The following is a 13,677-nucleotide window of genomic DNA, read 5'->3' as shown; positions in this document are numbered from 1 at the left end:
CCTCCTAAAACTAGTGACTTTTGGAGGAAAGGTGGTGAATTACACTTAATGAATAATGACAATAATTAAGAGTTATAGACTTCTTTTACATCAGAAAATGTGTATTAATTCATATGCTCTGATTCTATTAATGTTTCAAGTTAATAGCACTAATATTTTAAAAGTGTCCCTGACTTATTCTTGACTTGTCCCGGATTCTGTTGAAATTTGTCCCCGATTGGTTGAGAGGTCTGTACAGGTGTACCATGTTAAGTACACCTGGTATGTACACATGTACCATGCTAAGTACACCTGGCTGGGCATTACCAAAACCATCTCAGATGATTCTTACAGCATCTTCATCTCATCACCCCTTATAGACAGAAGGTTCTCCTTATCCAGTGTTAAAGGTTGCAATGTTGATGGTGCTCCACCAGTGCTACTACTGGTAATTACATTCTGCCTAGTCTAACAATGACATTATCTCTTTTCCTACATTGCCATTCCTAATTCCATGCCTCAGATGACTCTGCCTTGGCGCACCCTTTCAAAAAAGATGTTTCCCATATGTGCTGAGTACATCTAGGAGGATATGATTCTCCTCAAATCTGAAGTTGTCTTTCCTGTGTCTTGCTCCCTGCAACTGCAACATTTTGTAACCTGCAAGTACATGTTAGAAAAGAACCACATCTCCCTCATCTGTGTAACTTCAATCAGTTCTGGCTCATGCATTTCATTAATTTATTAAATAGAGGCACAGTGCTGGATTCATTATGACTTCTAAGTTTGCCTTTTATTTACTGTACTGTCTGTGTTATATCTTTATCTCTTGTAGTATGTATGTGACTGTGCATAGTGCAATGTACACCTATAAAGATTTGCTATAAGGGTGTATTAAAGTGATTATTAATTAATTAATCACGTGTCTCATTCCTTACTGAAAGGAAGGTTCCCCACAGTGTAGTGCCGAGCATTTCCATTGCCAGAGTCCTGTGTTTGCATTTAGCCAGTGAGTAGATGAAACAGTAATGTGGACAGAAATGAATGTTGTATGTAACACCTTCCAAACATTTGCAGGTAAAAATATATTGATTACAGCAATATTTCCTATCTTACCAGTAAACCAAAGGCTATTCCTGAATATATCACAGTAATATGTACTGAAACTTGCCTTTTTCAGTAATTTCCTGCTATCTCTACAATTTAGAAACCTTTATTTGTTTTTATTTTACTTTATGTTGAATTTGTTAATCGGGGCAAAGCATTAATCCCATTGGACCTATTTCAGTCTCAGACTGGATATCAAAACTGGCATGATGATGAAAGAATCCCAATAAAAAGTAAAATCAGAGCAAGGTATGGAAATGGAAGTAGGGCAGAAAGAGGTTATTTGTATTTTCCTCGACTCTTACAATATTCTTACAGTTCTGATAGGAAATTGGGATAAGAAAACTTGATCTATTGAAAATAGTGAAGAGATTCCTGTGGTTTAGGGTCAAGACCTGAGAAGAAATACCTGCGTACTGAAGCCTAATCTGCAGAGATCGCAAGAGAGCACCTGAATGGTTAAGACTTCTAAGGTTGTATGTCGGTGCATCCCTGATTAGTCTGAATATTTATTAAGTCTGAATTAATGTTTGAGTTATTTCATGCTTTCCATCTTCTTTCATGTAAACATGGAGCATAGCAGATTTTAAAATGGCAGATTATAAAAGTTTGACAAAAGTGTAGTCAGATTTACAAACGTCTTAGGCAAATAAAGCTTTGCCACATTTAACTGCAGGGATCACATCAAAGCATGTTTGTGTAAATGCTAATACTGGTGTAGCTGCCTTCATATCACTGTGGACAAGCTGTGCTTCTCTTATGCACGTGCATGCTGCCATGAGACCAGTGTGTGTGCACCATGCATGTGCATGTGTTCTAATCTATGCATTCCTATCCCTTTCTGAACCCAGCCCGTGCCCACACAAGGTGCTAGGGAACTAGGTTGAGATATGTCACAAAATAGTGGGTGTGGTTCAATATTCTAAGCATCATACTTCTGTACCTCATTCTGAACCTGGATGTGCTGGAATTCATTAAAGCTGAAGGTCATGCCGCAAGCTGGTCTGAAAAGGAGACCAGCACATTTCTCTACTTGCTGCAGGAGTCATACTTGCAGAAATTTGATACGTCAACAGTATGTGGTGTATGGCTACATGTAGATATCTGGAAGGAGCTGGGAGATCTAGTCACTTCTGAGACTGGGATCCCCCACTCAAGTGATCAGTGCTACCATAGGAAAGATGACCGGTAGAGGCGAAGAAGGGATAAGCTGCCTGGGTGAGTTTCAGAGGTACAGAACCAAAGGCCAGATTTCTACAGTAAGCAATCCACTTTTTATATATATGTATGTATATAAATATATATATTTATTTATATACATGCATATTATCTATATGATTATATGATGAATAGTTGACATGTCACTTAGATGACATATAAAACATGCAGCACGACATGTTGAACATTTATTATATCATGCAAACAAAACATCAACACTCAGTTTACAGAAAAAGGAAACGCATTTCCTTTTCAGATGCACTACCCATTAACTGACCATATTCAACAAAAATTTGTCTGCATAGTCATATTGTTATGAGAAGGGCTTTTTAAAGTTACTATGCACATTAGGGTTATGGGCTAAAGCGTGGTTAGGGTTGGCATACATTACTAACGTAGGCAGGGGGGCTTCACCCCCTGTTTCACCTTAACAATATATGCTAACCCTAACCTTGCCCCTAACCCTAATGTACATATTAATTAAAAAAAAGTCCTTCTCATAACACTAACACTAACACTACACAAAATAGCTTGTACACACACACACACACACACACACACACACACACATACACACACTTAATCTATCACCTAACCTAACCTTGACCCTAACCCTAAACACTCATAGTCAAACACACACAGTTACTCTATCCCCTTACCTAACCCCTACTCTAACCCTAACCCATACACACATTCATATACACACACAGACACACAAACACACACACCTAGTATACATAACACTTATCTTTTTTAGAAAAGCAAACATTTGATGAAATGTACATTTGATAAACTGGATGTTGACAAACTTCCAAATGTTGACCAAAGCAACAGTCGATGAAACCATCAGCACTCATCTCTCTCTCTCTCTCTCTCTATTTATAAACACACACACACACATATATATGTATATATATATATATATATATATATATATATATATATATATGTGTGTGTGTGTGTATACATACATATATATATATATATATATATATATATATATATGGGTCTACTTCATTTGATCGAAAGACCATTTGACCTAAACCCATTTTGATCAAAATTTCATTTGATCAAAAACCCATATTCAAGGAAAATAAAAGGGATTTGTCCCCCTCTCCAATGTAGTGCGACCCTGGAGTTGGTATATATAGTTAGGGAGGGTGTGGGGGCAAAGCCCCCCACCTAGTTTCCTTTAAAAGAAGAAAATAAAACAAAAAGTATAGATTTTAAATGAAAATAGGTGGGGGACTTCGCCTCCCACACCTCCCAATGTGGGGGGCTGCACTCCCCACACCCCCCTTAACTATATATACCAACTCCAGGGTCGCACGACATTGGGAAGGGGGACAAATCCCTGTTATTTTACAATAATTATTTTACAATTTTACAAGGTGCAGTTTGCAAATATTCAGTCATATTAATCAATGATATTTCACTAAGCAATTTCCCAACTTTCAGATTATAAACCCACACTAGTACATACCTTGCTGTGTGCATAGACCACAGACCCTAGAAGTTTCCATGTGCCTCCTCTTCGGTCCATCCTGATCATTCGTAGAATCTGCAGAAAACGCAAGCTCCTGAGTGCAGAAGTGGCAAAGACATTTCCTTGGGAGCCAGCAGCCAACACAGCAACGGAAGCAATCAGCACCATGATATCTGTGGAGAAAACCACATGGGTAAGTTCACAGACAGTAATGAATCACCAACACAGCAACGGAAGCAATCACCACCATGATATCTGTGGAGAAAACCACATGGGTAAGTTTACAGACAGTAATGAATCCCCAACACAGCAACCTAAGCAATCAGCACCATAATATCTCTGGAGAAAATCACATGGGTAAGTTCACAGACAGTAATGAATCACCAACACAGCAACAGAAGCAATCAGCACCATGTTATCTGTGCAGAAAACCACATGGGTAAGTTCACAGACAGTAACGAATCACCAACACAGCAACGGAAGCAATCAGCACCATGATATCTCTGGAGAAAAACACATGGGTATGTTCAGAGACAGTAACAAATCAGTTTCTTCAGAACAGTTTGCAACCGTTTAATATCAAATGTAAATTAGTTGCTGCTTCACCAGTTTCAAACAGTAGGAGAACAGTGAGGAAAGCCTTGACTAAAGCCTACTGTACACTATGACATACAGGAAATAGGAAGTTAAGTGAGGAAAAAAAGCAGTTGTATTTTCAGCCCAAGCTAAGTAGGCTTGGTGTGTGTGTGTGTGTGTGTGTGTGTGTGTGTGTGTGTGTGTGTGTGTGTGTGTGTGTCTGCATGCATGTGCAAGAACTCGCATGCACTTACCTTTATCCATATAGGGATTTTTGAACAAAAGTCACAGGCATCTTTGGGCTGAAAACATGTCTTTAGCAGAGTGGAGGTGCTATCTAGCAAAGGAAAATTGGATGAAGATTTTCTAACTGTGGAGTTTGTATTGCATGTGTGGGAAGCTGTTTGGAAATAATTTTTCCACCTATGAAATTGTTACTGCTTGGGCTCTGAGGGTGATAAAGAGAAAGATCTGTGACCCTTGGTCATTTTTGGGCCAGCTTTGAGAGATGCTTTGTTTGTACAGTGCAACATGAAGTGAATGAAGATATTCTGAACTGCTATTTCATGTAAAGCTGTTTGTACTGTTTGCTTTAAATTTTCTGTTTTTACCTATTTTCTCAAAGAACAGCTATGCTACATCTTGAAAAAAATGATGCTTAAAATAATCCTGTGACACCTAGATATAGGGTTTAAGAGAAGTTCATATTTTTAACATAACAATAAGATAATTTGATGTAATAAGCCCCAAAGACCAGTCGGGGCTAAAAACAGCAGACCCAAGTAAAAATAAAGTGGATTGCTTAAAGGGACAGAATTTCAAGAATAAAATCAATCAAATTTTACACACGCATACAATAAAAAAATGTCTACTAAATAAACGTTTTATGTGAATGGGTCCCCAAATGGGGACTTTTCTGTCAGAAGAAGTGAAAACCTAGCTGCTGTTCCTGTGGAGCCTCTGAGATGTTTCTTCACGAGGTGGCAAGAAAGTGCTGAAGATTTTAGTCACTCTGGCTGCATTTATAGTTCCCTTCAAAAGGGATTAGACTATGAACAGCCAGAGTGACAACGTGGTAGGGGGTTACAGTTTTAGGAAGCTGTCTGGTTGCTGTACCTTTGGCAGGCTGCAGCCCACAGACTACTGCAGCAGTGGAAATTATGAATATGTGATACTACTGGCTCAGGCTCAGGTTAATTACCTTCCAAAATAGCTTAGATTAAGAGATGATATGTATTTATTAAAATGGATACTTTAGCTTTTTATATGTAGGTGATACTTTTGTCTTAGTTTAAGAAAGCTGCTGTAATGCAATGCTGTAAGATGTAATAGTGTCTATCAGAAGTGACACATCAGTTTTTCCCAACCCTCTGTGTTACATCTCACTGCATCTGGTGGCCTTTCTTGCACTCATAGTTACATCCTAACTGCCCTTCCCATTCTTGTATCAGGGTTTGCACACCCCACTGTGACCTGTCACATAGCAGCTATTGTGCTAGCACACCACAGCAGGGAGTTGGTAATTTAAATTTATAGCAGAGTGAGCATTGTTTGGCTACTTCAGTGCAGCCTGAGGGACCAAACTAGGGCGACCCCATGGGTAAAATATGAGTAAACCACACAAACCAGCTATATTGCAATACTATTTATACAGTGATGCTACTTTTTAAAACCAGTCCTCTGAGTAATGCAAACCTTATTGCAATTACATCTCTTTGCCATTATGTCCGTGAGAATGGCTTTTTGATTCCTGTATTGGCCACACCTAGATATATGCTGTTGTTATTATAGTACACTGTATGGCTGCAGACAAAGGCATAGCATTAGCTAGAGCTAGAATAAATACAGGTAGCTTTTATAAAGTGCAAGCAAGTGTGCATTTGAATTTAAGCAATGATTTTGGGTAATATATAAAACGTCAGTTTATTTAAAGCAAAGTAGGCTTGAAATAAATAAAACATAGATTTTACCACTTAGCCTGAAAAAGAAAAGGAAGAGATGTAATCTTCGCTGTTTCAATAAACTCGCTGGTATCTGTTGAGTGAAAGTAACAAATCTGTTGTTGTGGGTAGGTCTTACCTCCCTTGCAAGAGTACAATGAATGTCAGATGGAGGTAAAACTGTCCTACTGCATCACAGATATAGCTCTGATGAATGTCAGATGGAGGTAAAACTGTCCTACTGCATCACAGATATAGCTCTGCATTCACCCTTACTCTCCTCCAGCTGTCATGACCATGTTGAATATATTACTATTCCTTTCAAATGGACAACCTTAGACTCCTCAGCTCATCCCCATCTGTGACCATCAGTTCTCTATCCATTACTGGCTCGTTCATTTATCCTGGCATTTTGTATCCTAACACAACAGGAGAAAGAAAAAAGACTCAGGAACTACATCCATTATCCAGAATGTGACAAGAGATGTATTTTGTATGCTCTTAACCCCCTCCCACCCACTGCTGGCTGGAAAGATTAGCACAGTGTATATTACCAAGTGCGCAGAGTGAGTGGATGCTTTCACACATCAGTAATTCAAAGATGTGGGCATGGGTACCCCTTACATGTCCTGTGGTAGGACCTCACCCTCATATTCCCTGTGGATGGCTGGGGATGGCTAAGACAGCAGCAATCACTCATTCTCAACAACACCCCCCTTGAACACCTCCTCCAGTGCTTATGCCAGTAACTGAACCAGGCCATCTGGGACATTCTTAGCACTTGAAAAGCTCTATGAGGTTGAAGTAGCTGAGAACATTCCATTCTGATATCATATGACATTCGTTTAGAACATTCCATTCTATCATATGGCATTCATTTAGAACATTCCATTCTATCATACGGCATTCGTTTAGAACATTCCATTCTGATATCATATGGCATTCGTTTAGAACATTCCGTTCTGATATCATATGGCATTTGTTTAGAACATTCCGTTCTGATATCATATGGCATTCGTTTAGAACATTCCATTCTGATATCATATGGCATTCGTTTAGAACATTCCGTTCTGATATCATATGGCATTTGTTTAGAACATTCCGTTTTGATATCATATGGCATTCGTTTAGAACATTCCATTCTGATATCATATGGCATTCGTTTAGAACATCCCATTCTGATATCATATGGCATTCGTTTAGAACATTCCATTCTGATATCATATGGCATTCGTTTAGAACATTCCATTCTGATATCATATGGCATTCGTTTAGAACATTCCATTCTGATATCATATGGCATTCGTTTAGAACATTCCATTCTGATATCATATGGCATTCGTTTAGAACATTCCATTCTGATATCATATGGCATTCGTCAGGCTTTCTACAGTCTCCCTCTTCTTCATGTTTCACATGGGAGATGGGCATTTCCAAGTTTATTTCTGAAAGTTTGAGGTCCTAAATGACTGTGGTTTCATCTTTCTGACCATGTTTGATTTTTATATCTGACCTAGTTATGGCATTTTTCCACATTTGGTTGTGACTACGCTGTAGAGACAAACCTGAAGTGTCCAACCTGCCATCCCCCTCTAATTTTAGTATTTCCATCAGTGCTTCTTTCTCCTTCTCCTCCGTATTTTTTTCCACAACATCTCATCCCTTCTTGAGTACCCACTGCTACATTTCTACCTCCATTCTCCTATTCTCTCTCTCTTTCTCTTTCCTTTCTAAATACTCTGATTCCATGTATCACCATATCTGATCTATCACTTACTGTCTATGTTTCTATTACATTTGCAATTCCAATGCCTAGTACAGCTCAGTAAGATATTTAACAGTGCAGACCTCTGAAACACAGTCGCTGGAAAATTCATCATGACATTTGGGTTTATCTGCCTTCTGATTTCTGTTGGTCTGTTTGGACTCCCTCAGCTGTTTCTGTTCCTTGCAAAGGCCAATGCAAGTCTCACTCCTGGGAAGTTACAGGCACTGGTTAAGTGACACTTGCATACAAATCCAGTGATGATATGCATTCTGTGGTTCCTTGAGCCTAAAAGTCCCAAAGGAAAAGTGCAGTTCTGGTAGAAAGATTGCATGTGTTCAGACAGATAGGAACAGCACGCAAATTAAAATGAAACATTAAAGCAATGTAGGAAGTTTTCATTAACATTATAAAAGACTAAATGATTGATACTGCACATAAGGATCCCAAACAGGTGTGACAGAAAAAAGAAGATTCAGATGATGATCTCGCCTTGAAGATCTACTGCTATGGTGAGAAGTTTAAAAAATCAGCAAATTCACCACCAGCTTCCCAAACTGCTTCCACCTCTGCACAGCACTCAGTACCTAAAACTGGCTTGAACCTCCGCAACTTATTATCCTCTCTCAGCTACTCACAGCACACACACAATACTTCACCATTCATTTAAAATACCCTCATCCAATAGCATGTACCAAACACAAACCAAAGACCCTCAGAATTTAAACTAACTGTTGCTAATAAATCAAATAATTACTAGGGTGATGCACTATTCTCTGTGGCCATCTCTAACACATGGAACAAACTTCTACATCGAATTAGGCTTTTAAATAACCTGCAACAATTCAAATCCTCCCTAAACTATCACCTGGCAACTAATAAACTATGCAACTGTACCTCACCTACAGTTTAAAATATGCAAGCCTAGCTCTGTCCACTATGGATAACATACAAGTGTATGAATAGAGTATTTTGATTTTACTCATAGTACCTTGAAAGAAAGAAGTTATGAACTTACCATAACATTCCTTCTGTACTGTTGATTTTCATTTCTCCTCACATTAGGGTTCGGATCCAATTCCTCAGATATGACTCGGCCATTACAATAGCTCATGGCAACCAAAAAGCTCTTGGGCACCTCCCCTTACCCATAATGCATCCCTCCCTACCTCAGATCTCATTTGCCGCTTGGCGAAGACGTGGTCATTCCTGTGCTCTTGGCCAGATAAGTGGGATTTTTCACACTTTATTACCTTTTTTCCTTTCTCTTATATTAAGGTTCTAGTTTTACTTTTAACACTTTCTCCCGTCTTATTAAAACTTCCTTCTATTTCAGTAACCACTTTTTATTAAGTTACTTTCACTTTCCCTCCCTTATACCCTTCGGGATAGATCTGATACTACTGTTAGCAGCCTTCCCTCTTCTTTCTTCTTTAAAATATTTCAATAGAAATATTGAAATATTTTGTAAATAATATTTGTTAACTGTTTTTCTTTTGAATTGTCAAAAATATATTTCTATCCTTGCTTTGGAGCTTTTCTTCCTGGGCCTCCTCTGAAAATGGGCATTTCATTCCAAATGGACATTCCTGGAAAACAGAAGCAAATAAATAAATAAATAATAAGCTATGCGAACTCGCCTCTTTTTTGCCATGGTTCACTCAGTGTTTCTATCACTGCACTGTACCATCAGCTATCATTATAAACTCCAGTACCTCTGTGACCCTGTAAAGGATTACTTTAAAATGGATGGATAAGCACTGACATTTGGTAACTCCTGGGAATGGGAAAATGATGGGATCTCCAACAGCACAGCTATGTCAAAACCTGTCCTGCCTGTACACCAAGTTTCTAACTTGTATTATTTGTGAAGGTGTGGACAGTAGTTTATGCTGTGATTTTTAAAATGTCATGGGCAGATGCATTTCTAAAATCTGCTGTGTTTTGATACTCTGAAAAGGGTTTTTATAGATTTTAATAAAATTCTACTGTTTAGAAAAACTGCTTGGTGGATTTCTGGTAGTGTGTGATCTGTTGTTGCTACATATGTAGTGTTTTGACCCTGTGTGAGAGGACTGTTTTCTGACACTGCAATACAGGAATGTTTTCTGATCCTGTGTTATAGAATGTGTTCTGATTCTGCATCACAGGAATGTGTTCCTTGTGTCATTGGAATGTGTTCCCTGTGTCACATGAATGTGTTTTGACCCTGCATCATAAGAATATGTTCTGACCCTGCATCACAGGAAGTGTTCTGACCCTGCGTTACAGGAAGTGTTCTGACCCTGCGTCATAGGAATGTACTCCCTGTGTTACAGAGGTTTGCTGTACTTATCATAAAAAAGGGCAACACTATGGACCATTCACCTAGGCAAAGTTTGCTTGGACACAGACAGGATTTCTCTGGTATGTTTTGAAGGAGACAAATGCTGATTTGCTTCTTGAAAGGAAGTATAGCTGTATAGATCTAGTGTTATGGTAAGGTGCTTACCATAACTGTAGACTTTTGAGGAATGGTGACTGTAAGAGTAAATATGGAGTTATCCACAATCTTTTTCCTTGAAAGAGCAGAACTTTGTCTCTTATGAGGACATGTCTAGGTCTCGTCACTTAGGAGGTTTTCACTAAGGTAACTTGAGACTCCCACATAAGACTAGCATGTTGCCCACCTTCTTATGAGTACCTCAAGATTGACGTCTCTACAAGGACAAGCAGGTACATCAATTTTACTATACTATATTATATTATATTATATTATATTATATTATATTATATTATATTATATTATATTATATTAAGAGTGCCTAGTAAGTGTTTGTAGCATAGCTACAAATATTACAGGGACATAGAAAAAGACAATTGAGAAACTGAAGAATTTAGTCCACAAGGAGCAACACAAAAAAAAGACTGTGTTTTCTGTGAGATTCCATCAGTTTAAGCTGAACCAAATTTTATAAATTACAGAAGATTAGCTTCAGAAGGTCAGCTTTTGTAAAGACCATATATCACCATACAACATAATAAAGCTTATTTCCTTAGAAAATAGCAAACTTAGAACAATTTTTTTCTAGAAATCAAGCTCTTGTACACTCCCCACGTGACATTCATGCAGGTAACCCAAAAATATCCCACTTAATTATTCTAATTTGAGAGAAAAATGAAATTCTTGGTTGTGTTTCACCTTAATTTGAAAATTTGCAATCTTGAATTATAATATTAAAGTGGGGGTCATTTAAGGATTGTTCTAGTTGTCCTGGCCTTCACCAAGTGCAATCTTTTGAATTTATCATCTTCATTTCATGTCTTCTAGGTTTGATAATACAGGTAGAGAACCTATTTGTTCCTAGAAAAAAATTCTGCTGTACCTTTAAACAATGGGAAGGTGACGTGCTAAAGAAATACCTATGCAAAATTTGAGCAAATCTAAACCCCTCACAAATTGATTAGGCCAACTTGTCATTTGATGTCCATAATAGTCATATCTTTGATAAACTTCCCAGACAAATAAGCAGGAGGGTGTACTAATACTAATAGTGAAACAAAGAAATTAGATGACAGTCTTATTTCCATCCTCAGCTGGGATAATGACATTTAGTAATGCAGAAAAAAAATTCAGCTAACAAAAGTATTATGTTCAGTAACAGCTACAAGTTCATTCTGAGAGGTCCTAATGGAGAGATTGTAAGGGGTCCAAATAGAAAGATGATAATGGGGTTTGAATAGAGAGATGATAAATTAGCAAGTAAAGGAGAGCATTATTGCTGGAATTGAATTCTTGGTGAGTACTTCATGAGGTGGACCCTGTTTTTCACAAAATCTTACCAAGATGACACTGATTTTATATATATATATATATATATATATATATATATATATATATATATATATATATATACTGCATTTTATATAGCATATATCATGGACAGAAGTAGGTTAAAAATAAAAAAGATAGCTGGGAGCACAAGACCTAGGATAAAAGAGTGCCCAATCCTGGTAGATGCACTGGTACCAAGACTGGAAAAATTGACAATGTAGAGGACTCAAGACATGGAAACATTCCTACAATGAGACTAGGTCAGGCCTAGGGGGATGATGGCCCCACCTGTTGTAGAAGGAAGTAGCAGTCCACAAAAATCACAAAAAAATGATAGGCTAGAAAAAAGCCATACAAATGATAGAGTGGACTATTGAGGATAAGAAAGAAATTATGTATTGTTTCTATTATGTAAAAAGTCTAGAATTTCCAGACAGAAAATATATGAAAATATTAAGACAGAAATTAGATGAAAGAAAAATACTTCCACAAGAAAAACTGTCAGAAGCTTCAAATGTAAATTTGTGCTCATTAATACAACCGATCCATGAAAAACACTATATAGACCAAGAAACCTTGGTCCATTTGGAAAAAGAAGTGACCGAGGAAGTGTGAAAATATAAAGAACAAAAGTTAGACACTTTTGAAAGGTATAAAAAAATATGGACATGGGAAAGAAAGAGCAATCTTATATTGTGCGATATTTATGCAAAGGAGAAAGCCAATTTAATCAACACAAAAAGGTAACCCAAAAGATATTCCAAGAAAAATATAGGTAGGGGCATCCAGATATGCACATTTTCACAATAAAATAAGTAAGATCGTAAGTAAGATCACAAAGAGGGAATGCAGATCAGAAGATCAGTCAAGTAGAAGTTAAAAAAATAGAAGCTAAAATTAAGGAATACTTCCAAAGTGAATGATTTAGCATAGAAAGTCTAACACGGGTTATCACAGCATGGTGGAACAATGAGACCTCAAATTGAGGAGAAACAAGAGGAGTGGGAGACATCTGAAGAGGAAATATGGAAATGGGAGAGAAAAAGAGAACTAATTTAGTGCAATATGTATGCAAAGGAGAAAGCAAAACAAATCAATACAAACAGGGCAGCACCAAAGATATTTGAAGAGAAATACAGGCAAAGGCATTCAGACATGGAAAATTTTACAAAACAAAAAATAAGAAAACAAAGAGGAAAAGTAGAAAAGATAATTAGTAATAGAGAAGTTAAAGAAATGGAAACTAAGGTTACGGATCACCTAGAAAGTGAAGGATTTAGTGCAGAAAATTTACTCAGATAACATTCCAGCAGAACAGAGCAATGGACACCCAAATTAAGCAGAAACCAGTGGAGCGGGAAGCATCTGATCAGTTGCCATATGAAGGTACTTTGGAGCCTTCCACTGGAAGCCAGTAAAAACATTCAGTTGTAGTTGCACAACAAGGGAATGAACAGGAAACTGTACAGTGAAAGACATAACAATGTGTTAAGACTATTACATTGTGGATCATGCAAACATTATGGTATTGAAGTGGCTGAAAAACACTGGAAACATGAGAACAAAGCATTATAGAAAATGCTGAAATTTATTTCACATGGGATTACCTATTGCAAATAGTTCAAAAAGTAGATGTGAGAAAACCAAATATAGTATTCCATGAAAAGACGATAAAAGTAGCATTGATAATTGAAATTGCTACACCCAGTGACTAGAGTGTCTTACATACAGAGACAGAAAGTCATAAAATACCAGGATTTGCAGGCAGAAATGAGGGCAATGTGGAAGAAGG

The 13,677-nt window shown here is 37.5% G+C and overlaps 1 protein-coding gene across 2 annotated transcripts in view; it reads right to left on the bottom strand.

Annotated features, from left to right (window-relative positions):
• KCNQ2 (potassium voltage-gated channel subfamily Q member 2) overlaps positions 1-13,677 on the bottom strand; it is a 942,433-nt gene that overhangs the window by 306,900 nt on the left and 621,856 nt on the right. For both annotated transcript variants that reach the window (XM_044090450.1, XM_044090449.1), the window contains exon 4: positions 3,788-3,963. In XM_044090450.1, coding sequence (XP_043946385.1) covers positions 3,788-3,963 — 176 coding nt within the window. The remainder of the gene's footprint in view (positions 1-3,787; positions 3,964-13,677) is intronic.

The sequence above is a fragment of the Protopterus annectens genome, chromosome 12.part0 (assembly GCF_019279795.1).
Source record: "Protopterus annectens isolate FY-2018-M chromosome 12.part0, PAN1.0, whole genome shotgun sequence".
Taxonomy (NCBI): Eukaryota; Metazoa; Chordata; order Ceratodontiformes; family Protopteridae; genus Protopterus; species Protopterus annectens.
This window is presented reverse-complemented; position numbering and strand designations above follow the sequence as displayed.